The sequence below is a fragment of the Micropterus salmoides genome, unplaced genomic scaffold (genome assembly GCF_014851395.1).
Source record: "Micropterus salmoides isolate LMB-PRFRI ecotype aquatic unplaced genomic scaffold, ASM1485139v1 Ms_hic_scaffold_19, whole genome shotgun sequence".
Taxonomy (NCBI): Eukaryota; Metazoa; Chordata; class Actinopteri; order Centrarchiformes; family Centrarchidae; genus Micropterus; species Micropterus salmoides.
The window spans coordinates 4,014,534-4,042,143 of record NW_024041039.1 but is presented as its reverse complement, the minus strand read 5'-3'; the positions used below and the strand labels follow the sequence as shown (position 1 = coordinate 4,042,143).

The window sequence follows — 27,610 nt, the reverse complement described above, 5'->3', positions numbered from 1 at the left end:
ATTATATACATCCCCTAATGTAGGATCAGCTTATAAGCGAATCTGTTTTCAATCTACCCTTCCATTTTCTCCTCTCGTCCCCAGACTAAAGTACATTATGGTGCAGCTGATGATGAAGGGATGGCTCTGCTCATCAGGGAGAAGAGGAGAGGAAAATGATGGAGAGATTTTCAGAGGCTTTCCGCAGCACTACAAGAAGATCATTACAGCGCAGGGAGAGACTTCTGAAGGTGCTTCGCTCTCTGTGTGTGTGCGTGTTCCTCCCATTTTCATTCAAGGGCGATGCAAATGGTCTAAAACAGATCACCACCCTGCAGCTTTCTAATAACACAAATACTTTTAAATCTAACTTTGATTCAGAGTGTTTCAGTGTACGGTGATTGCATCCTGTGCTGAAGTGTCACATCTCTGAGTGCTGCAGGTTTCCTCACCTGTCTGCATCCAAGAAGACCAACAAGAAGTCTGTGTGGGTCGATTTCTGATGAGCATCTTAGAACTCGCGCATGACTTTGCGTATTTTGAGTTATGACCCTTTTGCAATGGAAACTCAGTCACAGACCCTCCAGCCCAAGATCGACTCAAGACTCCAAAATTAAATTCTTTACCATTACCATTCAGTATCGTTGACTGGAAACAAAAAACAGAACATCACACGGCCAGACTGAAGACATAACACAAACTGACTCTTGTGAAATGATTAAAAAACAGGGTGAAATAAAAAATATATGATTAGAACCTCTATCCCATCAGGCGACGGTTAAACAATGACGTGTACCTTTGTTCTGGTACCATCACAGTATCATTCTTCTGTGGAACTCCTCTCTCTCCACCGTCGTCTTCTTGCAAAAGCTCGCCTCTCACGAGATTTCAGAGCGGGAATTGTCCTTGAGTGAGACTTCAGTTTCCTGGTAAAAAACAAAGGGTGTGACAACTTACTGTGGATCCCTGTCCTTTCCATGATGTTGTCAGACACCTGATATAACAGTCTGAGCCTGTCGGTGGCAAAAAGAGGCAATTTTTTGGATGTAATTTTGACTGGGACAATTGCCAGAAGGAATATGCTGCAGCCGCTGCAGCTGCAGCATGTACTGCACGCAAACCTGTTAGTCATCTTGACACCAAAATATGTGAAAATAGGGCCCAGGTTTAAAAATAGGGAAAATTATTATATATCCTTTAAGTTTAAGATCTAGGTTCTTCTCCTACTCCTCTTAACGCTGACAGTTTGAGCCTTCAGTTGAAGTTTAATGCTTAAGGTAAGCTCTCTCTGTGACTTGTGAACTTTGGTCCTGATTTTGTTGATGTTTTAGATCACTGAAATAATTTTGGCTGGATACGCTAGAACAATGATGAGACGTCACATTTAGCTGCAGGCAGCGGAAACAAACATGAAACACAGAAAACTGAATGATGCTTTTTTTTTTCTTTCTCTCTTTTTATTTTAAAAGGTTTGTAAAATATTCAACACCCAGTGATCAATATCAGATGTTATCAAGGCTGCTGATTTGACTTTCCATAACTGGAAAATCATCGTCATCATCAAAGTGAATAAGTGATGACCTCCAGTTATTTAACCTCTGTCAGCACTTCCAACACAGCTCCTGAGACTCACAGAGGGAAAAACTGGGGGTTGTAGTGGTTCAATTGAGAAGCTCCCAGTATGACAGCATAGAAATGAAGCTGACGATATTTCACAATATTTAGAACTTAGATTTATTGACACACAAATGAATAAAAAGCATGGCTGGTCATCTGAGAGGACTCCAACGGTATCGAGTATGTCCTCAATTATGTCATGAGGGCAGTCATTGGAAGTAGTCGGTGTAAACTGGAGGACGACCCCCCACCTGTCCCCTGAGCAGAGGAGAAGCAGATTCATTCAAGCTGTGGACAGTAAAAGTTTTGACATTTAAAGCCTTTAACTAATCAGTCCGTCTGCGTTTTATCCCTTTTTATCCGACTTCACAGTGAGAGAGGAGATAATTTGAGTGCTCTGTCTGTTTGATGTACGGTAATCACATGTGATCTTTTCAACAGGGAGCCAGCCGTCTCGTTAATTTGACCGTTGGTTCGCGCCCGGACCCCCCTGTCCTCCCCCCAATCAGGCTGCTGCCTGAAGAGTAATTGCGCAGCCACCATGCTTCGATGCGCTCGACCTTTACGACCTTAAAAGCCATTTCCATTTTTCTGACCACAAAAAAAAAGAGAACATATCTTGTTAATTGCAAAAAGGCAAATATTCTCCCTCCTCTGCTCTCCCCTCTCCATCCTGCGTATTTGATTTCCCTTTGAAGGGAAAACGCTGAAAAGCATTTCCATTTTCATTCATCAACGCTTATCAGTCATCTGAAGGCCCCTTCAGCCACAATCAACATCACAGCTCCAACCGAGAGCGACGCAACAATGAGAAACTATCAACAATCGCACGAAGCAATTTGCTTTAATGTGGAGTGTGTTTTGTTGCAACTAACTGCTATTTTTTTAATCCTCTGACAGCTCCCCTCTGATACTCTGAAAGACAGAAGGAAGTGTCACAACACAGCATTATGACAGAGTTAAATAAACAGTGCAGAGCGGCGGCTGGCGGGGAAAAGACACACGGGTGACTCATCACTGAGTACAAATACTGCCAGAGGACCGTTGAGCCAGACCTTACATTAACCACTCCTGTATATCTGCTCAGTTTCCAGCAATCGCTGTAATACTGATACACATATAATATAAAAATAAATTATTATATGAATTTAAAAGTGAGGGGAGTGGACACAGGTACTGCAGCTGAACAAATCTTACTTTACTTTATGTGTCTGAGCTTCAATCTGTGAGTGGGACACCAGGCCTTTCCTATTGCACCAACATTAAGCCACACTAACCAGCAGATGAACCCTTTCCATTTTGTTGACCCTGTAGGCACTACTCTTTGGCGTACCTGGACATTTTCTTGCGTACTGGCACTTCTCACAAGCTGCCTCTCCTCTGCCCTCTCCATATCAGGTTCTCTGGGCGCTACGTGACGCTCGCCTGTTCCCGTTCACGCCTGCCGGCCAATCTCTGTCAGCGGAGAGAGACGAGAAGCTCGGGTGCCTCTCATGCAGCCGTGTGCAAGAAAGTAGCTCGTCAATGTCTCTTTCTGTGAACCGACCGATCACAGCCTGGATGGATCATTCACGCTGGGGACGCCGGGGACAGGTCAGAATCAGATTGTCTCCATCACTGATTGAAAGCTTTTGTTAAAAATGTTTTGAAAAACAGCAACAAGATGTGTTAAATAACAAATGAAACAATGCACAGTAAGAAAACAAATACAGAAGAAACAAATGTGCCAAATTGCCAAAAAAGTAACATAAGCTAAAACAACAAGCTGCCGATATATTCCGTTATATTTTTATACTATTTTGAATTGTCACCTGCGACCTTAAAGGTTCAGTGTGTAAGTTTTAGTGACATCTAGTGGTGAGGGTTGTGAATTGCCCCCCCCCCCCCCCCCTATCCAAGCGAGCAGTATAGCTATGGTGCCTGAGACAGAACAAAGATGTCATCTATGAGAAAAAAGACATTGCCAGTCAAGAAATTAGGTTTCTTTAGATCGATGTGTTAAGAATTTATAGAAAACCAAATGTTTTTCTGAATATTCTTGTTACTTGTTCATTAATAAACAACAGCCACGTGAAGAAATGAAGTGCTATACATGATGTCTCATACTCCTGTAATACATTATTTTACACATCTAGTGCATCAAGTATGACCACTGACAGATACCAAGACAATAGTAAGCCTCACTGTTTCTGCACCAAGTCCATTATAAACCACAAAATACATGAAGTTTACAAAAGCATTGGCTGGGGAGGATCAACGCTCCTCTCGCTTTGCTTAATTAGATAAGCAATCTGCAAATATATATATATATATAAATTGTTTGAAATACAACAGAAACACAAAGTAGTACTGACAGCCATAAGTTCAGCTTGTGGTAAAACAGTGCAGCGTTTTTAATGGGCATATAGCATGTGGAAGTACATATTAAACATTTGTGTGCACAGTGGGGAAGCAATATCCATTAACGTTTTTTTAATGCAAATTTGGAAAGTATTTATTGTTGGTCACTTGATAGGCACACGGTCTTGTTATATATCACCATTAGCAGTAAAAAGAAATACATGTTTTCCACCAGGGCAGTAAAATGTGAAGTTTAGCTGCTGATCTGAACTTCCCTGCTGTTACTGTTTCATTACCAATAATATTCATGATCTGTTTGTCTCAGGAAGGTAATGGCACATTTCTGTCCACGTAACAAAGCCATAACAGAGGCTGGAGAAGAACTACATGAAGTTACAATACAACAACTACATATTTTTTCTACCAGTGCAGTAAAAGTTTAGCTGGCTGATGCTTCCATGCTCTAAGCTACGGTTATGGTTTTATTGCCAATTGATGTTAATGATCAGCTGATTGTCTCGCTAAGTAACCTTAACCGGCAAAGCCAAAACACAGGCTGGAGAATAAGTAATCGACATGAAATGAATCCATATTTCACACCACTGACAGAGGAAACATGTCAAGTCTCTTGTGATTATGGCCAGCTAACAGCTCTCAAACAACAGCTTCCTTTTGCATCGCTAAAGTCTGACAAACTTATTCACCTGTCCAGCAGAAAACAGACAACTTCAGCACCGCTTTGAAAACATCTTCCATCTGGGAAAATCCACAACATCCGTGATTTCTGCCATCAGCTGTCAGTATCTGTCCCGACTTGTCTGGCTTCATGGTATAAAGATCCACAGGCTGTCGGCTCTCCTGCTAAATAACACGTGTGCTCCTTCATTTGTCCAAATGTCACTTCTCTTCTAATAAACCAGAAGACTCCTCAGAGACTGTATATCACTATTATTATTATTTCCTCTTCTTCTTCTTTGTACATGTTCAATGTAGTGATGGCGTCTACATTACCGGAATTATACAAGCAGAAGAAGAAAGCCCTGATGATGAAACGTGCGAAACATGATGACAAAACACAGCGTTTATGGAGATATAAATGCCTCATTCTAAGGTAATAAAAACATAACGGTTCATTATGCAAGGTCTTTACACACCACTGAAAACACAGTTATGGATCTTATATTGCACTTCTGTCAATAGATCCTCAGAAATATTACACACTGAACCTTTAATTTTGTTTCCCTTCATATAAATAAAGACATTTCCGCCATAAATTGGTGCAGAGAATGCAGTAAATTAAGTGTTCAATGGTCAAATTCTTCTGGTATATTTCAGCATATATATGATTCAGAACATCTTCTGGTCTTGTTCTCGTGACCAAAGTGTATCATCACACCCTTAATCTGAGCCCTCCCCACCGCTTTACAACACAATCAGTAAACTTTTGAAAAGTTGAACTCCTTGTTCTGCATGAATGTTTATGATTATGACAAGTTAGTGCTTAGCATTAACAAATCAGAGAGTAACTACCATGTAGAGCATTTTTCTTGCACATAATTTACTGAAAGAGACAACACAAAAAAATTTTCCAGCTGGAATTTATATTGTAACCTACTATTGGTAAGCTTTATTAGCAGGTAGTCTCTACTATTTTCTGAAATTATAATAAATACACTAACATTAGCCCTCATCAAACCTTAACCACAGTGGTGTAATATCAGAAAACACTTCAAGCACTGCCTGTGACCTTTCCTCTAGCGACTGCAGCTCAGAGGGTTAGAGTTAGTCTCGCTATCTACTAAAATCTTAGTTATTTACGATGAGGGCGGATCCTTTATCAACATTAATTTTAAGCCCCGTTAAAAATATTTTCCACAAGCTGCAGGAACATGAACATGTGTCTGATGGGAAATGAGACTTTTCATCTCCAAACCGACAGCATCAGACCGAGTTCAGCTGTGAAGTCTGTTATCAAGGACGGCCTCGGCAATCAGGAACAAATTGATTTGCACTGTGTGTACATTCAGCAGAGGTGAACGCCACATCACGGCTATTCCTCCGCCCGTCCTCCTCCTCATCATCATCATCTCACCATCTTCTCTGTGTCACCGGCAGCATTTTCCTGTTTCCCAAACTGACCTCCTTCTGATGAGGTAAACATTACTTAACGTTCTGTAATACCCCCCAGAGCGTGTGTTTATCGTGGGATCCAATCAAACTTCTTCAGCTTCAATTGTGCTTCATCTCCTCAGCAGTTAAAACTTTTTCCGTCTGTGCGTAAAGACGGAAGGCAGGAAAACAGAGGTCTGATTAAGGGCAAAAAATGAATCTTTGGAAGATCAAACAAATGTTAATGATGCATTTCTGATGATTGGGGGCCTGACACGTTGCTGTTGTTTAACAAAACCCTGAATGGCAGCTTTGATTTTAGTCCCTCATAAACAGGCTGCGTTGGAGAGGGCATGCCGCTTCAGGTCCCTGTGAGAGGATGCAATACGATTCAGTAATAGATCCAAGATTATTAAGTATTATCCGATGTGAGTGGGGAAACACACTGTACAGAAGTTCATTGTGCATTGAAACAGGATCTTTTACTCACGGCGACAATCATTTTAACCTTTTCATCATCGATTGTCGAGTTAACACACTGTTCAAGTTACAAAGCAGTGTATTAGGAAACACAACCCAAAGCCTACTTTTAAGCCTCAAGTTTAGTTTCTTCCATCTTACACAGTGTATTTGGCCTTGAGCTTTGCCAAAACACAAGTGATCTACACTTAATACTGTACCTGAATGCATCGTGTGTAGACGCAGAACTGATGGAGAAGCTGCTGCTGCTTTGCTCACGATAAGCGAAGCATAAAAATACTCTTTGTGCCACAGTTATGTTAAATCCATTCACATATATATTCAATTTCTTTCGAATGGATTATTTATTCTACTTTTATTGTGTTTTATTCTTTCTTTTAAGTTTGTGCTGCTGTGCCAATTTGAATTTCACCAAAGGGGGATCAATGAATGAATATTTTATCTTGTCTTGTAGTGAGTCTTTACAAAGTGTATGCAGTTGTATTGATTAAAATTGAAATGTATCAGTTCCACAGCTAAATTTTGCTTGATGTAGACAGACCCATATTTCAAATATGCAATTGCAATGACCACAAGTATAAGGTAAGTTATATTCACGGGAACTTTGCAGTTTAAACACACTCTTTTGTCAATATACACAATGTGCATTTCTCAGTAAAACTTAAAAGTTTCAGTCACATTCCTTGTCTCATACAAGTGGTGGCATATGGAGGCATGGTGAAGACCCCTTGAGTCAGTTGGTAACGGCTCTGGTAGTAAATAATGAAAGAGTCAGAGCCAAAAACTGGACTTTCACCCAGGAGAACAATGTCCGTTTCAAAAAAAGTCAAGATTGATGGTTTTTAGTGAAGTTATGTGGGTCCTGTATGTTACAGATGTAGCATAAAATAAGTAGCGTATTTATTTTAACCTGTTGGAAACCTCCAGCTATTTGCCCCTATTTCCAGGAAAAAAGCCTAAAATAGCCAAGAATAACTCAACCATTTGGCCTAGATGCATACTTTTGGTCTCCTTTGAAAGGTCAGAAGCTAAGGAATATAAAATAAATATGTTAATAAATATATAAACATATTATTTATTTTGGAGATGCAATAAAGAAAAATCTGATATTTTCATCCTTCGCCTGGTAAAAATGCTATATTTTTAACGCAATACACCAAACAAACATCAAAACCTTTATCACATAGATTATAATGGAACTGAATATCTTCTATTACACCTGGGATGCAATTGTAACTGTAAATTTGATGAAAAAAACCAAACTAAAATACAACAGTTGTACAATTTAAAAAAATATACCAGGTGAATGTCCATATTTTGGCAATATTTACCGTTTAAATGTTGACTTTTATTGTGAGTTTTTAAAAAACAGTGAATATTCATCAACATTACTGTGACCAAAAGCACTCCCATACTTTACAGGTGTGTAGCTTATGGAACATCCCACAGTGATGGGGGGGGGGATCCATCGATCCGGATTGAGCAGACCTTTCAATTGATACCCTGGATGTCTATGTAGCTCCAACGGGTTTGCTACCAACACTTCCCAACACTGGCTGGGAGTGAGAATGTGTCTCACGTCTTAAACAGCTGAGAACCCCAAGCAACACATGAAGAAAAATGGCCGAATTTAGAACAGAAACCAACTTTTTCAAGCAGGAAATTCAAATTTTTCTCCAGGAGGTTCAGTATTCACATGTTGCAAGATCCAACACCACAGATCCGAAGCAAAGGCATGTGATGTAGCCTCAAGTTGTATTTATGTTTATGGTAATGTATATAAAAAGGAAAAAACACATTTTAAGTTCCAGCTTTTACATGTGGATTCAGCAGTTTGACGATTTTCCGAAAGGTTTCTGCTGAATAATGGTTCCTCTGTTCATGAACATTCTGTCATTCAGTCTTTAATTCACTGTCAGGGTCTGTCCTGATTTTGGGACAACAGAAAATGTTTCTTGTATTTTTGTCCTCTTTCCTTTAGTAAAGTAAAACATGAAACTCAGTGATATCTTGGCAGCTTAATAAATAACTGTCCCGTTCATTTCTGTGATAAAGAAGTCAGAAAACAACTTCCAGGATATTTTCTCTCTCTCTCTGTATGTAAACTCCTGAAGGTTATACTTCTACTACTACTCAACCCGATGGAGACGGACAGCTAGAAACTCTCTAGCCAAGAGATTTTCAGAGTAAGAGGGTGAAAGCATAACAAGGACTGGTAGAACGTTTTATTTTTGGGACTTTAACCTCGAAAAAGTACATTGAATGAAATACAGTGCAAAAGAATATTTCCCCAATAAATTAAGTTTATTTGTCAACAGTTGGTTTTACATTGTAGTCCGCAGGAACCATGCAGTCAAGCTCTTTATGGCCAATACTAATAATAAAGATATTCCACATCACAGGTCACATACAGAGTTAAATAAACACAAACACCAAGCATTCCTCCGTCTGCATTTTTCACCTTCACGTATGTACACAAGCTCAACATGAACCTTGCTTGAAACAGTTTTTGTTTCTCATTTGATTTTTTTTGTTGCATGTTTTTTTTTAATCACCTAACTGGGAAAGCAGTGTTTTTAATTAACAAAAAAAAAAAATAGGTAGAAGTAGTAACAGTAGAGCAAGGCACACAATTATATTTTAAAGATCTCAAACTCTATTTTGTCCTACACACACACACACACACACACACACACACACACCTGTCTCAACACCAACCCCAAACCCCCAGCGTCACTGCTAATCATCATTTCAGGAGTTGTCTAGAAATGAATAATAAAAAAGAAAACAATACATGGTACAGTAGTGGTGTACATACATACAGCAGTAATAATAACGACACACGCCCCCATCAACAGTCATCAAACCTTTATTAACGTCTACACAACAACACCACTTCAGCTTTCGCCAACTTTGGTCGTGTTGCATAGTTAAAAATATCGTTTTTGTTTTTGTCGTGTTATATTTTTGGACACCCGGCTCAACCCTCAGTTTGCAGACGCCGCTGCTAGCAGAGAGGGGAAACGTCTAGTTCAGAACATACTCAAGTAGAGATTTGACCTGATGGGGTGTGAATAATGTTTCTATCGATTCAGACCACAGCGACTTCCTCCACCACCGCGGCAGCAGGTACATCCTATAATTCATCACATCTCTTTATTTTTAGAATCTATCGGGATCTCAAAACGATGGTTGGTCACAAAAAAGCAGAAAATCTGTGCCCCATTTCAAGGTGAGGCATCCTTCAAACGACGCAGCTGTACGACCACTTGCTGCCTCTAGAGAAAACTAATTGGGCTTTTCTATCGGCCGCGCCGAGTCAAACTACGTCGCGTTGATTTGCGTTTCCATTACAAGTTTAAACACACCGAGCTGTGCCGACCCGCACCTGAGATGGGCCATCTCGCTTCTAAACGAGTTTTGGTGACGTCAGTCGGGCTGCAGGTCTGTGTGGAGGCGTGGCCGCGTTTGTTTGTGCTTTAGAACGCCGTGAAACAATCAGAAAATGACTTATTATTTCTCTGACTCACTGCTCCCTCTCTTCATTCCCTCTCCAGCTCGTTGTCCACCGCTGCTCTCGCTCTCTTGTCGAGGAGAAAGGGGCTCCTCGACAAGAGAGCCTCTCATTCTGCCAAGACACACCTTCAAGCGAGTAGCCCTCTTGTAACGGAGATGCTAATCCATCCAAGTCAAACCGAGTCACGCCAAAGCCAGCTCATGTGTATGAAAAACAGCTATGATGGTACGCTCAGGTAGTTCTCATCAACGTGGAAGTTGGAAACGTAACGGCGTGTCACCAACAAACTGCACTTGCACGGTTGACAAAGTGATAACTTTGCTGATACTTTTTTGTTTCTCAGGGATGCGGAGCTGACTTTGAAGGCTTTGTAAAACTGAGACGCAGCCTGTAGCTGTAAGAGTAGACTTTAGATGTTAAAATTAGTTTAAAAGTTTGGGATAAAATACTCAAGTAAAGGTATTTCTACAACACTTAAATTCCATCATTTAAAACCCAGGATTCAACAGGTCCTCTAAACTAAACAAAGACCCGTACGACGTTTTCTGATCTAATGTCTTAACATTAAATGTCTATCGTGTCATTTTTCTGGTGAAGAAAGTCTCGAGGTTTGGCATTTTTGGGTTCCACAGTTAGACTCGACTCCAATTCAGCTCTGGAAACGAACGATTCGTGCACGACTAAACGAGCGTGTGTTTGAGAGTTGGTAATGGTTTTCCACCCTTCGAGCCCAAATCCTCATTACTGCTTTTCAGTCATGCTAATACAGTTGAATTTGTGAACTTTAGAGCTTCTATACATACAGTGTAATACAACTTATTGGCCTATTTGGATCTTGCAAAGATTTGTATTTGATCGCAGCAAAGTTAAAAGTTCAACAAAGCTTTATGTCTGTAACTTTTGTCTTTCCCAACAAAGACGATGCATCTGTAACGCAGCAAGTATCTTCACGACAGCTTTAACTAGTTTAGTTCAGATTATAGAGGCCCTGTGGTTGGCTGATGCCGATATTACAGTTTATCTACAACATTGATAACGCACAGACTGCTGTGTGGTGCGGCTACTACAGGAAGACGAGCTTCTACCACACAACTGTGAAAAGATCTCGTTTGACCAGCGACAAATTATGAATACTGACATCATCTATAGACAGAAGAAGTGTTATTTTTAGGAAGTAACATGCTACTTGTGCTGCAACACCGCACGCAGCATACAGTTTTATCAGTGTGTGTATATAAGATAACAAAATGAACACAAGAAAAAATCCAGCTGATCCCAGGTCAGGTCAACACCATGTCTCTACACCAGCTACAGCTGACTAATAAATCTTGATGTTTTATTTGTACTGTTTGAAAAGTGGCGTTGTCTGACCTCTCTAACCGTGACGCACCAAAACATGCTAACACACACACTTAAGAGTGATAGATTCTGAAATATGTTATTTCACTGCAACACTTTGTTTTTAGTCAGACATCTGCTTTATGTCCATCCAGAAACATAAACTCTCTGAATTCTCCCATTTGTAAATTCTAAAAAATCAACGATCAGATTTAAATGGTTGCTTGGATGTAATCTTACTACAGTGTAACTCTTAAATCTTCTTCTTAATTACGTTAAAACTGTATTTTGATGTAAAGTCTACATGTGGTCCACAGACTAACTCAAAAAACATGTTCAGCAAAAGCTTAAAAAGCTGCTCAGAAACATTCAACCCTGAAATCAAGACTCCTTGTTACTGCGAAAACATATCGGCTCTGATCAAAAGTTTAAATCAGTCGTGAGGTAACCTTGAAACTGCTGGATCAGTTTTCAGTCCAGTTTCTTAACGAACCGTTCCTGTTACAGCAGAGAGATTTGGGAGATCAGAGAGGTGAGAAGCCATGGAGAGAGATCAGCTCAGCGGGCAGGAGATGGAGAGAGCTTCCTTTACAGCTGGATCCTCGGGGTTCCTGCTGCCAACACAGGAAGCCTCTGGATGGACGAGAGAGAGAGAGAGAGAGAGAGAGAGAGAGAGAGAGAGAGAGAGAGAGAGAGAGAGAGATTCACGTTGGTCACTCTCATTTAATGTTGTTCATGTTGACTCACTGGCATTACATAAAGGACACATAACTGGAACCCGGCCATCATGAAAGGTTAAGTGATATTCTAGATTTTTCTTCTTGTCAACAAATCCCATGATTGTATCTCCTGTCAAGTCCTGATGTCTCTTCCTCCTGTGACCCATAGAGCTCCGTCGTTGTTCAGAAATTGTTTAAAGCCTGCCTCACTGCTGCACTGGGTGACATGTTCCTTCATCACCATGAACACAGTAGTTTATTCTGACTCAATCCCACATATACTGTCCTGCTGACCCAAACACTCACTGGAGCAACACGTGGATTCATCCGCCGCTGAAAATAGTCCCCAACAAATGCACTATTTCCTCCTGTTTGACAAAAACTACAGCAAGGCGCCTTTAAAAAAAAAAATTGCTGTAATCTTTCCTCTTTTTACCAATTAGATTTTAAACTTTGTTTATTAATGTTGTTTATAACTGGGTTCTTCTGTATTGTGAATTTATTCTGTCCCTTTAGTATTCGTGCTCAACAAATATTTGCTGTTCTGTTATTTTTACTTCTATTGTTTGAATAATTTAGTTTCATTTGATCATATCCTGGTTTTATGTTAATATATATTCGACTCTCACACAAATTCTATTATTTTATTCTTAAACTATTTTAGATATCCAGTTATAATGGATCATGTCATCTGAAGTATATTTTGTTCCCCACTGTGCTCACACACACTGCGTGTTGCAGATATTCAGTCGTTTTCTGTTCGGCTTCTCTATGAAACTTTCCAAACATGAGTCAGTGAAGGAACCGCGCACGCACGCACGCACGCACGCACGCACCCGTGTGTTTTGCTGCAGACCCTCTGCTGTCTGGGTCACAGAGCACATCATGAGCCGCATTCACGATTGCTTTAATTGCACCTGTGTCTGTGTGTACAGTGTGTGTGTGTGTGTGTGTGTGTGTGTGTGTGTGAACAGGTGGGATAGACTGGGGCACGCCATGGGGGTCAGGACCAGCTGTATGCATCACTGATATGATGCGTGTGTGTGTGTGTGTCCTTTGTCGTGGGTTTACATGCACTGTGTGTGTACACTGAGCTTGATCTTGCACTTTCATGTGTGTATTTCTTTGCTTGTAAGTGTGTATGCTGGTTTGTCCTCTGGTGTGTGTGTGTGTGTGTGTGTGTGTGTGAGTGTGAACAACATGTCTGTCTAACCTGCAGCTGTTGGGCTGTCAGAGCTTCTACCTGGACTCTCGTGCCCTGCCCTCAGGGGTGTGTGTGTGTGTTAGGAGTATGGGGCAGTAGGTTTTGCTTAGCCCTGGAGGCGCCCATAGGGCGGCCACATCACACACACACACACACACACACACACACAGATTGTGTCAGTAATGGCCTTTGTTCGTGCTGCAGCTTCCTGGTTTGATTTGAGTTTAAAAATAGAAAATATGATGAAAACCAAAATAAATTCACTGCTTGGTTGCAGCCTGGATCATTATAAACACAATCAGTTTTTGATATTATACATTAATTTATGTATGGGTAATTTAATCTGAAACATTTATGAAGGACAGGAAAATTACAGACGGCTGACAAATTAAAGGAAAAAGCAACATGAAGTGTCTCAGTATGGAGTCGGGCCACCGCGAGCCTCCAGAACAGCTTCAGCGTCTGTGGAAGTCTGAAGTCACAGGATCCCCCCTCATTTAGCTATATAACACCTTCATTTTATCAGGTTGTCTCACTGAGATCAAGAGAGACCTGAGTACAGCACATAGAAAGAAACACAAACACAGCCAGACATAATAAAAGCACATGCAGCATCAGAGACAGTCACAGACATCACTACTCAGACCTGAAGATCTTATATCATTTGTTCTTATGTTGACGGGGGTGGAGAGCGTCGTCTTACACGTTTACTCCAAAATCTTCCTGAGGTCTGAAACTGGGTTGAGTTGATTCAATGAGCCCTGGTGCATTTGATGTTTCTCCACTCTTGTATTTAGCTTTTTCCTTTAATATGCCCCGATGCTTCGTTTAATCCATATTACTATATAGCGCACTGACATTTATTACTGTCGCACATCGCGCTTACGCTGTGTGAACACGACGTGATTATGATGCCGCTGTTTGCAAAGTGGAGGAAGAGAGAGAAAATAATGAGGGACGAAGAAGAAAGTGTCCAAAATATGGGATTATTTCGTTTACATTTACTCATTTGGCAGACGCTTTTATCCAAAGCGACTTACATTTGAGGAACAACACAAAAGCATCAACACAGCATCAAATACAGCACGAGAACTACAACTGACAATAAATACTAGTAAAAGCTAATAGCACATATCGCATCAATAGGGAAAGAAGTAAGGGCCTGATTTACTAACTTCCCGAATAAAGAGTTATAAATTGCGTGTGCATTCTAAAATATTGCACGTGCAATTTTAGTACCTGTTACGGGTGATTTACTAAGAATTGCTGCGTAGATGACAACAGGAGCAAACACAATGGAGGTGGGGGTATTTAAATGAGGAGTTTGCATGTTTTAATGGTTTCCGCCATGGAGAGTCGGGAAAAATTGACTTAAGATGATACTTTTACTTCAAACTTTTGCTGTGTGACAGTAAACTGAAGATATAGTGTTGATGTAGTGTGACTTTATATTTTCCATTGGAGATTCTTCATATCATCACCTACCACATGCTTATTCGCTGCAGATACTGATGACACCAAAGCGCACAACAAGCTATCGATGATGTGCTGTGGAGTTACTGAGAAAAAGAGCTTTTGTCTGTTTTTCAGATGTAAAACAAGCGAGAAAGAAAAGAGAAAGTCTGGTTCCACTTGTAAAGTTGCCTATTACTCGATTAACAAACCAATTTATCCAAAATAAATGTTTAAAAAACATATCTATTCAATAAATCTATATTTTATTCAATCATCCTGATGAAGCACATTAGAATAATGACAATAGCAGCTATGAATCCAATTTCCACGCCACTGATGTGTTGTAATAATAACAATAACAGACATTAATTAGGCTACTTTACTTAAAACTTTAAATGTTTCTGCCGTGGATTCATTTCAATATTAAGTAATGCAGTATGATAATAAAATGTATTTCTGCACCTGAAAGGACTCACAGACTGGCCGTTAAACAAACAGAAAATATGAAACAGCTGATCGTTACATGGCTCACGGTGTAACGTTACGTTACTATGACAGCAGCGGGGCAGAAATTACTTTTAACATGAAGCCATTGAAGAAATACTACGTGTCCTCGTGCTGATAATGTGCCGTGCTTGTGTGGCGACAGAAAGTAAACACGATGTGCGGTGCTGCCGTCTAGACAAAGTATCGTACGAAGGATACTTTTGTTTCACGTGTTCATGCTGCTTCACATATTCGTGGAAAGCAGTTGTGCTGCAGTGAAGCTGTTTCCAGTTCAGAGAGCTCACGGAGCAGCACGTTGTTGAGAGTCTGTCTGAAATACTCCAAACTTTAGACGGTCGAAGGTGCGAAGTCTGGAGATTGTCCGGGATAATCAAACAAATACAATCTCCGTCCACACCAGCGTTATAGCTGCGTTTCAGAGTTGATCTCTCGTCTACATTACAACGAAAACGCACTTCTAGTGGCCGTTGACGTGCACTGGGCATGAAGCAGATTGTTTTCTCCGCCGCTGCAGAAGATCTGGTGAAAGAAGAAAGTTCTACTACAGATGAACAAACAACAGCAGTGGCGAAGATTTTTTTTATTCACGGACTGACAACGAGGTGAATTGTTACTGAAAGTAACAGCGTACAAAAGGAAAACAGACGCTGATATGCACAGTACATAAGTATAGTACATATAGTATATAAGTGTAATTTGCACAGTACAAAATATTGTAATCAAAATAATAAAACAAATAGCCTGTCAGTAGTGTGCAGACTGTGTGTTTCCACATTGCATGACTTATAAGACCAAACCAGGAAGCCAAATGTGAGCATTTGGGTCATCGTTTCTTAAAGTGCTCTGTTTTCGCCTATCCACACTAAAACGCTACCAGGAGTTTTAAAACGAAAACGGCTCAGCAGCGTTTCCAAACTTCTCCCTTTTTATGTCTTCGGATTCGCCATTTCAGTCTGGTCAGGAGTGTGGAGGTGTGTGTGTGTGTGTGTGTGTGTGTGTTAACTTACTGTTACTGTCCTTGAGGTGGGTGGTCTCACTGAGGCTTGGCTCCGCCCAGGTGCTGTTCTGGTCGCATGATGGGCCGCTGACTGAGAGCTCACCTGAGAGGGAGAGAAAATAAATAAAAAAGGAAAGACAGATTTAGTGAAAGAAAGAAATTAATGCAACAAATGAAAAGACAGAAAATGGTTGCAAAGGGAAAAGAGAGAAGCAAGAAAACAACAGAGAAATTGTTGAGTCACATGAAGGCAAATACATGACACAGCTGAGAGTGAGAAAACAATGTTCCACTTTATTCTTTTCTTTTCAACTGTGTGAGAGAGAGAGAGAGAGAGAGAGAGGTGGCGATGGATCCGGCAGGAGAGCGAGTAAAGGAGAGAGACAAACAAGGGAAGGGAAAGAAGAATAAATCAAAACGGCATTATCGCGCTGAAACGTTGTTTGTCTTTGTTTTCTAATCGGCTTGTTCTTTCTTTGAGCCCAAACTGATGAAAAGTTGCAAATTAAAACAACGAGCATCAGGCCGAAAACAATTCTCTCTCCCACTCCACCCCGCTCTCTTAATTGGCTCACAACTAATCGCTTTGTAAAGACTTGTGTAGCTATTATCCCTCCCCCATACATCTACCAATGCTGCGAATTTACACACACACACACACACACATATATGCATTTGCAGTCACGCTTACACGCACATATACACGCCAGCACGACTGCACATGTGTTAGAAGAACACCTACTCCCATATTTGCATAATCTTTTTGTCTTTTATTTGACGCCCTTTTAATGAATTTATAAGCTAATGAAGAAACTATCACACATTAGGACAGAAGTTCTGCAGCAGGTTTGGTGTCAGTAAGGTGAAGGTAATGTAGGGTGAGATTTAAACTTCCCTTAAAACACTGTTCTCAAATATTAAAAAAATTTATAATTTCAGTGCAAAATCTTAAAAACACATTAGTACAATCTCAACAACACAAACGTAAATATATATAAAAATGCAAAAGCATGTGAAACAAAACCTCAAGAAACCAAAAATATAACCTTAAAAATACAAAAATGCATTTTTAAAAAAATGCAGGAGAAGAAAATTCAAAAACAAAACCTCAAAAACACACAAAAATGAATCTTAAAAATACAAAATTGTCTTAAAAATGCAGAAAAGAACTGCGTAAATGAAAAAAATAAAACTTCGGAAAAAAACAAAAGAAATCCCAGAAATCCATAACATGAGACAATTTAACTCATATTTATGGAATAACAATGAAAATTACAGCTTCATGAGATGCTTCATATATTTGATTTCATAACAGACACCTACAACAAAAGAGAAGATCCAACAAAAAAGAGATCATAACCATTTTATGTGCTGCAATAATTTAACTGCCTATGTGTTTGATTTCCTGATACGAGATGATTTTCTAACCATTATTGTAAAGAAAGCAAGATTTAAAACAAAAAAAACATAAACCTAAGCGTTTACAGCTCCTTCAGCAGCTCCCTGCCGGGGACCAGAAGTGCTCGCCCACTGCCTCAGTTCTTTAACGCTCTTTTGTTCTTTTGTGCTTCTGCTGGTCACAGCCGGAGTTACACTCTTATTTGTTGCAAGAGATAAGTATGCAAGATTCTTCATCTGCAATACTTGAAATATTCTGTAATGTTTATGGTTAAAAAGTGTCATATGTCAAGAATAACTCTCCCAGTCCCCAAAAAATAACACCCTACCAATGAAAATGACATAGCATGCTTAATAAATAATTACAAAACCCTATAAAGACACATACTGCATATTTCAATTAGTAAAAGTAATTAGTGTAAGTGACACTGGTTTGTTGTCATGCTTTCTTCTTCCTGCCGTCAAATCGTTATTTCTTCCGAGTTTAAAGGCTGATTTCTGCTCCTGCGTGAAAGTGGTTGAAACTTCTTTATGGTCAGAACAAACAGTGGATCACTTCACAAGTCTGAGGCAGAACATTCTAATCAATTATGATCAAATCTTTGTCACCAAATATGCGAGTAAACGAGTAAAATTTATTTTTCGCTCAACAAAGTAAACATCTTAATAAATAATTAGTGAATAAAATCAAACATTTGGTCAAACTTTACCAAAACTGAACTCCACAACAAAACACTGTTCAAATTTACTTTGCCTACACGAGCTAATACACTGATGCAGCAATTCCACTAAAATTAATTGATTTTGGGCAATTTGCTGTTATAAATGTTGTTGTGATCCAGCCCTTAATCATAAAATGTGTTTATTCTGTACAGCCCTTTATAGCTGTGGGATGTAATAAACATTGCAACCTACGTCGATGCCACTGGTGGGGACTCTTAGTCATGTTGATATATTCTTGGCCTTGTGGAAACCGTTTCACCGATAATTTGGAAGAGGAATTATTTTGATCAACCACCTGAAGATAAATTAATGTGATTTTGTTTTTTGGTGCAGGAAAAGTCTCCTGTATTGCACACGTAGGACATGAAGTTGTTGCTCTGCACTAGATCAGAAATCTTCAGCTGAGCCGTGTTGCTCTTCAAGAGAGTAAAAGTTGATAAACAGAGGAGGTAGCAAGGTTGCAGAGATGGTGAAAAAAAATGCCAAGCTCATTTGCACAAGGAAATAGAAAACTTAGAAAGAGCACAAACACGCTAATTCAGCGATGAAATGAATTGAACGATCACTGCGGGATGAGCAAAGCTCTTAGCTGATGAATCCTAATGAAATCTGACTGATAGTAATTATGCTGATGTTGTTCTGTGGACCTTAACCTTTTAACTAAAAAACTGAGAAGTCTGCAAATCCCCCTTGCATTAACACCTGAGGGAGGAAGGAGAGGGATGATGCAGAGGAGGGGGGGGGTGAGAAGAGGAGAGGGAACATAGAAGAAGAAAGTGGAAAAGTGACGAAGGAGGAAATTTACCCGCAGGAGGAGAGGAAGATAAGAGGATGGGATGAGGAGAACAAATGAAGGAGGGTACAGGTGAGGAGAAGAAGAGGAGCAAACTAGGGGAGGAGGAAGAAAAAGACGAAAAAGGAAGGAGAGGAGGTGGAGCGGAGAGGAAAAGAAAGTAGGGAGAAAGAAGGTGAAAAGAGACAAGAGGAAGATGCGTGAAAATAAAGGGGGAGAATAAGAAAGGTAGAAGAAGAGGAAAAAGGGACACTAAACAATAAAAAAGCGGAGTGTGAAGTGGCAAGGAGAAAGAGAGATGGTGAGAAAGAGCAAGAGGACGGGGAAAGGTTACGCATTTGAGCACCTCTCACGTCCGTCCGACCTCAGAAATGGAAATGAGAAATTCACACCGGCCTCATTACATTCATATCCACCGAGGGGCTCGGCTCGGACTAACACCTGGAGTAGAGAGGTGAAGTGCAGTATCAAGGCCCGTATAATGTCCTGAGATAGCAGATCAGGCTAATACGTGGAACACTAACCTGCTTCTCCGCTGCTGTCTTTGCTTCCTGCTGCAAGCCACTGCGCCCTCTCCTCCCCGTCTCCTCCTGCTTCACCCGCCGAGTATCCACCTCTCCTCGCCTCTCCCCCTCCTCCCTATCTGCCTCTCTCATCGCCGAGCAGTTAATTTTGGGATTAATACGCGTGGCGGTGGCGGCTGGCTCTTTTGAGGGATTTGTAGCGGAGCTGCAGACACTTATCTTGGTCATTACGGCGCCCATATTGGATTCAAGCGTTTTAGTATCTGCCAAACATTCGGCTGCGGAGGAGTCTATCGGGGCGACACGCGCCCGGGGATTAAGATAAGGAGGCCCCTCATTATGACTCCTCTCCTCCCGCGGCACGCTGACACTCGCAGTGGCCGCGACTTCTCCTCCAGCGACATCACAGAGGAGGTGCGGGTCCTCACCTCGCTTCTCTTTCTTAGTGCCAGAGGACACGGGAGGAGGAGAGGCAGGGTTGTCATCTTCTGGTTTGGAGCCGGGCCCCCGGAGAGAGGCGGAGACGCTGTTTGAGGGCGAAGAGGTGGAGAATGAGCTGTAACAAGGCTCCGGGAAGGAGCTCTGTGTTTGCTCTGTTGGAATGAATCCTTGGAAATACAGGTGATCCTGGTTTCTATCCACCACAGACTCCTTTGAGGGAGACAGGTAGCTCAGACTATCAACTGGTTTGGAACTAGGCCCCTCTTGAGACAAATATTGAAGACTATTGTTTTGTTTTGAACAAGGCAAGTAAGCTAGACTGTTGCTCAGTTCATAGCCAGGGTCCAGGGAGGACAAATACTCCAAATTTTCCTTCAGCAACAGCCTTCGTGGTTTCTTGGTGAGCGCCATGCTGTAGCAAAGAGGTGGGCCCAGGTACACCTCCTCTGTACAGGCTGCAAACAGGGTCTCCTCATCCCTAATGTCAGGGCTAGGAGGCAGGGATACAGAGGGGCTAGTCAGCTCTGCATTGTGGCTACCATCAGCAGCACCGCCATCAGCTGACTTCAAATCAAGAGCACGGAAGTCGTTCTTTGAGTGAAGGCCTGTAGAGGAAGACTGACCCAAGTCTGAGGTTGATTTTTGATGTACGGTGTTTGTAAACAGCTCAGGGCTCGGGCTGTGGAGGCCTTGTGTTGGCGTGACGTAAGATGGGATGCTGTAGGGCGCCGGAGAGGAGCTCTTGTCCTCGGAGCACTGACTGACCTCGCCGCAGTCGCTGTCATGGGAGGAGAGAGACAAGTAGGAGTAGAAGTCTCCCTTACGAAGGTGGAGAGGCCGGTGGGAGTGCTCGAGGACCTGCAGGAAGAGGATGGAGAAAGTTTGTACAGATTTGTGTGTTGTGTGTTGTTTTGTTGTAGGTTATCTGAAGAAAGCGCCTAAGCATAGTGAGTGTCGTACGTTACAGATTGTAAAGCACTTTGTGAGTTTGAGCTTCATAAATAAAAACTGACATGACATTTTGTTTGTTGGTTAACCTGACTGAGAACTAAAAATAAATAATAATGAATAGGATGCTGTTATGGTCCAATTTATTTAGCATGATTCAATTTTATCCATAAAATCGATTTGCATTTATAAATGTTTGGTTTATTTTATAATCGTGTTTATGATGTGATATACACATTTGGACTCTTTGTTATGATGATTCACATTTCTATATTTCAGTAACATTTATATTTTAAGACCCCTGACACATCCACCAAACCATCTGAGAAACCATCAAGTGTTAATTAGTGTATTAAAATGTCTGTGTATTTTTATTTTACACTTTTACAAGAGGAACAAAGTTTTTCTGGCTGATTTATTTTTTCTTTTCAGAAATAAATGATAACTGAAAACTGATTAGCTTTTAGATTACTTCACTTGCAAAAGATACTGATGAAATTAGTTATTACATCCTAAAAGTTATGATCTGTGATGCGATTTATTGAATTACCTCAAGTCAGTGAACACATTAACTGAGATAACTTTTGCTACTTTTAAATTCATTTGTCCTCAAAATGTACAGAATATTTGAGGTCAAAAAGGACTTCTCCTAAAATGTTCCATAATTTTATTCATTTATTACCAACATCTGCATCCATATTGAACTGCTTTTTAATTTTAATTTCTGTTTGATTAGGTTTAACAATTTGCATGTGTTTTCTTTGTAATGAAATCCATAACAGCCTAAATGTTTTACAATACTTTCTCAACTGGAGAAACTTTCTAAGCACTAATTTTGTACCTTGTCTCTGATTTGTGCCAGTGATGTAGGACCTTGGTCCGGGATGGACCCACTGTTATCGGTCTGGTTTGGTTCTTCAGGCTGATTCTCTTTGCTCTTCAGTGCCAGTGAGGTCATGTCAATAATCTCCATTACAAAGTCATGCACATTCTCCTTCTTGCCCTCGTCTACACTGCATGGACGGAGGGAAGAGGGGGAGGGAAGGTGGCGGCAGCAGGAGGAGTGAGAACTGCGCCTTTTTTTGGGAGGCAGGGACGATTCTTTGTCCCTAACTTCCCTCCTTGTCTGCTCCGTCACAAAAGATGAGAATTTGAACTTTTCCTGAATGGTGATGGCCTTCCGCCCCCCGGGAGCCGGCCTGCCGTTGTCCAGGGCATCGTGGGATCTGCAGTCCTCAACAGGCGAGAGGGAAGGAGGCGAGGGGAGGGAGGAGCTGTGACAGGGCAACTCCCCTCTCAGCTGTCCCACCAAAGATGAGGCACGTTTGGGTGGGAAGGGGAGGAGCTCACAGGATAGTGATGAAGAAAGCTGCTTCGTTGAGTTTGAATCTGTTTTCACTATGAAGTCGCTAACATCCCGAACTGACTCTCCTGTTTTGGTGAACACGTAAGGTTCCCTCAGTGATTCTCCTTTCTTTGTGAACACGCTCGACTCCTCTCGGAGGAGTTCGTCGTCCTCGTCTTTCCCTTTTAAACAGCTCTGGTCCACGTTTCCGTTCTCCACGTCGTCCACAAACTGGCTAATGTAGCTTCTTGTTACGTTTCTCTGGTTCTTCTCCTCTTCTTCCCGTTCGTTCCTTCTCGTTTTGTTGTTGCCACTGTTAGTGTTGGTTTCTAATAATTTTGCAGCTGAGCGGTTTAGAAAACAGTGCTGCTCCTTGTTCTGAGAGGAGGAGGTGAAGGTCGAGGGCAGGTTGCTTCCACACTGCAGCTCGTCCCGGAGGCCTGCTTCTGTTTTAGAGGAGGAGGAAGACAGAGTTCGAGGAGATCGGATCCAACTCTGCAGCTCCCTCTTCATGTACTGCAGCCCCAGGATGTAAGATCCCTCCATCTCCTCTTCATCATCATCCTCATTACCAGATGAGGCACCGCTCAACCTCTCCTCCTCTTGATCCTCTCCATCCCGAACACCGAGCTCCTCCTCAGTGAGCGTGAGTGTGGAGGAAGACAAAAGGTCACTGTCATCCTCGTCTTCATCTGTGCATGCTGAAGTACAGGAGACGTTCACCACCAGACTCAAGCTTGCTGCATCTGCTTCTTCCATCCCTTGCCCTCCTCGACCGTTTCCGTTACAGCGTTTCCTGTAAGAGCTTGAGTTGGCGTTGGCTGCGACGGTGGGATCCAGGAAGGGGTGGCGTTGATTTCTGAGCATAGTGAAATCTTCGGACCCTACGGACGAGTCTTCTGTGCTACTCAGCTCCGTTAGCGATGCTGTTGCTGAGCTCTCGTTAATCAGGGATGGCGGTCCTTTCCGTGAGCAACCTGAAATGCCGGAAAGGGGGGCGTGTCGGCCACCAAGAGAGGGTGATGCAGGAAGTCTGCTCCGCTGCGGGGAGCTGCTTTGAAGCGCCATGTCAGAAACACTGCGGGTCATCTTCGCCTCCAGAGGACTCTGGATGTTCTCCAGGCGTTTCAGGAGATCAAGAGTTCTTCGGCTCAGCTCCCCAGAGGACGGTTCTCCTTGCGTACTTTCATTGTTCTCCTCGTTTTGTGGTTCACCTCCACCCACCTCTCTGCTCTGCCCCAGGTCCCCAAGGCTGACCAGGCTGCCTCCGGTTTCCTCTTCAGCGCTACGACACGGGACTAGGCAGCTCTCCAGAGAGGCGCTACGATGCAAAAGGTCTTTGGAGGGAAATAACTCCACACCCAGAGCCAGAAGGGACTCCAGAGAGGAGCCCTGAGATAATACTGGACTCGACGCCCGGCGGCTGAGAGCAGGAAGAGTCTCCAAACCATTAACCTGGTTAACTTTGAACTCTGTGAAGTCACTGCGGGACATAAAGGACTTGGAAGAGTCTATATCGAGTCCCCCCACCTCAGCGTCAGAGTCAGAGTCAGCGGGAGTCAGGATCCCATGCCCGTTGATTAGGATCTCAACCGCCTCACCTCCTCCCCTCCTGTGCCTCTTCCTTTTCTCTTCCTCTCTGTTTCTCCTGCTTTCACCTCTGACGTCATCCCTTCTCCATCCTTTCTCCTTCATATTCTCCTCTGTCTTGGTTCTTTGGTTGTACCGGGTGACGTTGTCTTTGTGCAGAGCCAAATAAATCCCAGCTACAGTTTCATCCTTCCTCCGCTGCTGTTCCTCCCCCTTGTCCTCGTCTTCCCCTGGATCCTCTTCCTCTCCCTGGACGTCAGAGTTTGTTGTCGTTGTCTCCGTCTCTCCTGTATCACTAACGATGCCGCTCTCACCTTCTGACCGTCGACTGCTTGCAGACTGGCCGCTTGCTCTGCCACCCTCCCTCTCACTCTCCCCATCCCGGTATCCAATGACTCTATCTCCTCCTCGGCTGTTTGACATCAAACCTCCCAGGAGATCCGGGAGGGATTCGATGGAGGAGAATGAGGAGTCCTTACTCAGGCTCTTTAGCAGAAGGTGTTGTTTCTGTTTTCCTGATTTGATTTTGTGGAGCGAGGAGGAAGTGTGAGGAAACTGAGGCTGTCTGTATAATTCGACCGTGTGGAGGCTGTACACCTGGTAGATGTGATTATTGTTAGGGGGGAGAGTTTGGGAGATCACACTGGGCTCAACCTCTCTTATCATCTCAGGACACTGACTGGCTGGGACATCCGTTTGAATCCTTTCTGATTGATTCCCATTGGACAGAACGACGTCCGAAGGCAGATTCGGTTCGGTGGGGAGGTTGTGCGTAAGGTCGGGTTCTGGTACTTCTTGTGGCTCTGGTTCTGTGATTGTCATATCTGTTTCATCCCATTCCCAGGAGTCATCTGGCGGTGGTGCCACAGGACCAGCTGGGATTGGGCTGATCTGGTGGAGGTCGACTAGATCCGGTTCCAGAAAGTTTCCAGGAACCTGCAGGCAAAAGGGGAAAAGGAAGAAAAAGATCATGTTTGAAATTGTTCAGCAGGGATAAAGAGGAATCCTGCCAGCTCAGCTGCTGAAGCACAAAACCTGAATCCACAACGTCTGAGGTTTTAATCTTGCTACATGTCAAACCTCTTACTCTGCTTCGTTTCCATGTTATATAAAATGCCAAAAAAACTGAACTTAAAAAGAGAAAAATCTAGTGTACTCTGAACGAACAGGGTCACTGCTGCAGCAAAGAAAAGAAAGTATAATGTGCATCACGTGTCATAACTGAATAAGAACACAGTATATTTAACTTTATGTTATTTAAATATAACATATATATCTCGGACAGAGCCAGACAAGTTGTTTTCCAGCTTCCAGTGCTTATGTTAAGCTTTGCTAATTGCCTCCAGGCTCCAGCTCGGCTGGATATGCATCAGATAAAAAAGAGAACACGCCAATTTCCCCAAATGTTGAACTACAGTATTACTCTCAGTCATTTCATGTTGTCTTTAAGAGGATGGAGATTCTCAAACCAAGGAGTGCGTAACACTTCAAGATATCTGGAAATGCAAAAATAAAAGATTCATCAGACTGGTATTCTGATCTTGAGTCTATTAATTAGTGTACATCTGATCTTTAAGGTCCTCAGGTACGATGCTGGTGTAAGGTGGACATGTACAGAAATAAAAACATTAATATACTTACCCCACAATTTTATTCTTTGACATGCAGTGTGTGTTCACCACTTAATACACTGCTAAAAAATACATCTTAACAAGTAATTTTTGTAATTATCAAGTCCTAAAATCCATGTGTTTAAAATAAAACTGGAAGCAAGTATCATTTTCTTGATACTGGTGAAGCAATCTGTCTAATTATATTTTATTCCTGACACTAATTTCCAGTAAATTTCTAAAACAGGGCTTAATAACTTACAGTTCCACTTTTCAAAAAGCCTAATATGAGACCAAATGGTCGGTTCAGACAGACATTTAATAAGAGTATCTGTTATTAATTTAAGTGCACATGTTTTATTCTGTGCTCTCAAACACTGTGGGAGTATAGGTTATATTTTTTCTGATGTTGTGCATCTTGTTTTGGCAGCAAACTCTTTAAAAAGACGTGCTGAAAATCCTGTGTCCTCTCTGAGAGCGCCGTCTCGACTCAGGCCTCCGTTTGAAAGAGACACACTGACACCCGACTCTGAGAAAACATGTTCTGAGATCATTTAAAAAAAAAAAAGAAAGTAAAAAGAGTAAAATCAGCCCACCCCAAAGCAATTGCTCATAAATCTCAACACAAATTATTCCGCTCTGGAACAAAGCAATGAATTATTCAAAAACGACTTCTGAGAGAAAGAGCACGAAGCTGAAAACCCCAAAGTAAATACGTAATCAAAAGCCTTCAGAAAGCTCGGCTGTCTAAAAATATGCTTAGACACAGGAATTCTTCCCTTCCACAGACATAATTATACAAATTGCTCCGCGTCTCGTTAACAAGAGAGGGGGGTAATTCGTATTAGCCATTCATAGCCTATTAATCTAATAAACTAGTTGGCTCTGTGTGTGAGAGAGTGTGTGTGTGTGGATATGGGTCTGCGTAATGAATTTCTATTAGATTTGTGTTTATTCCCCTTGTGCTGATAAGGGAGATGGGGGTAATGACTGAACTGGGTTTTGCCACTGCAGACGCATTCAAAAACACATTCAGCACTGAGGAGAGAGGCTATCAATCAGCCTAATCCAATCAAATCGAGTATTTGATGACCCACGAAAACCTTGTATGTAATTTATATCTGTAATTTATCTCATTTCTATAATTTTGTAACAGTTTACAGCTGAATTGTGAGTATTTTTATGACCCAGGACAGAGGAGGGAGGTGACTTCTGGTGGTCTGGTGGCCACAGCGACTTCATTAACAGATTTTTTAAAGAAGAAAATAACTCTAAAAGTGTTGCTGGTTACCTGCCAAAAGAGTCAGAGCTGGCAAGCTGGCAGAGCAGACAAATTTACTAGTCAAACAGTGGCGATAATTTCCCACCCAGACTCCAACAACATACCAGGGTATTCCCTCCGTAAACTGTTTGGTCCAGATGTTCCTGAAGCTGACTTTGGAAACATGGATTTGATAAATTTTAATCCCAAGGTCCCTCATCTGATTGCATTTTTGCTTTTAGATGTTTTATCACAGAAAGTGTACAAAACCTATGACCAAAATAGTCATACATTCTGTCTTTGTGTTACTCATGGATGGACCCCTTTTTGCCCCCTGAAACCCTGTCAAGAACCCCTGGGGGGTCCCCGGACTCCACTTTGAGAACCGCTGGTTGTGTTGTAGATACAAACAAGTAGTTTCATCTGATGCTCAGATACTGGTTTTATAAATCTGGTACTTCCCCTAAACTGTCTACAAAGATTTTAAAACATCATGAATGTAGAGGACCTCCTCATATAGGCTCCTATATTTCTCAAGTTTCTTCCACCCTTAAAAATGTTCACACTCAACCAAGTCCTCCTCCACCAAGAACAAAGCTGTTAAAGTTTGTTCAGACTGAATGTGAAGCAAATTTAGACATGGCAGGGTTGTAGGCTACACAAGGTCAATGGAAACATGTGAAAGGACACAAGCAGACGCAGGAGAGCTCCAGGT

The 27,610-nt window shown here is 41.8% G+C and overlaps 1 protein-coding gene across 1 annotated transcript in view; it reads right to left on the bottom strand.

Annotated features, from left to right (window-relative positions):
• Positions 1 to 8,810: 8,810 nt before the first annotated feature.
• akap6 (A kinase (PRKA) anchor protein 6) overlaps positions 8,811 to 27,610 on the bottom strand; it is a 235,522-nt gene continuing 216,722 nt past the window's right edge. Inside the window, exons 19-22 of the mRNA XM_038728683.1 lie at positions 21,931 to 24,960; positions 19,701 to 20,999; positions 16,273 to 16,365; positions 8,811 to 12,013 (exon numbers count right to left, since the gene is read on the bottom strand). Coding sequence (XP_038584611.1) covers positions 11,969 to 12,013; positions 16,273 to 16,365; positions 19,701 to 20,999; positions 21,931 to 24,960 — 4,467 coding nt within the window. The 3' untranslated portion in view covers positions 8,811 to 11,968. The remainder of the gene's footprint in view (positions 12,014 to 16,272; positions 16,366 to 19,700; positions 21,000 to 21,930; positions 24,961 to 27,610) is intronic.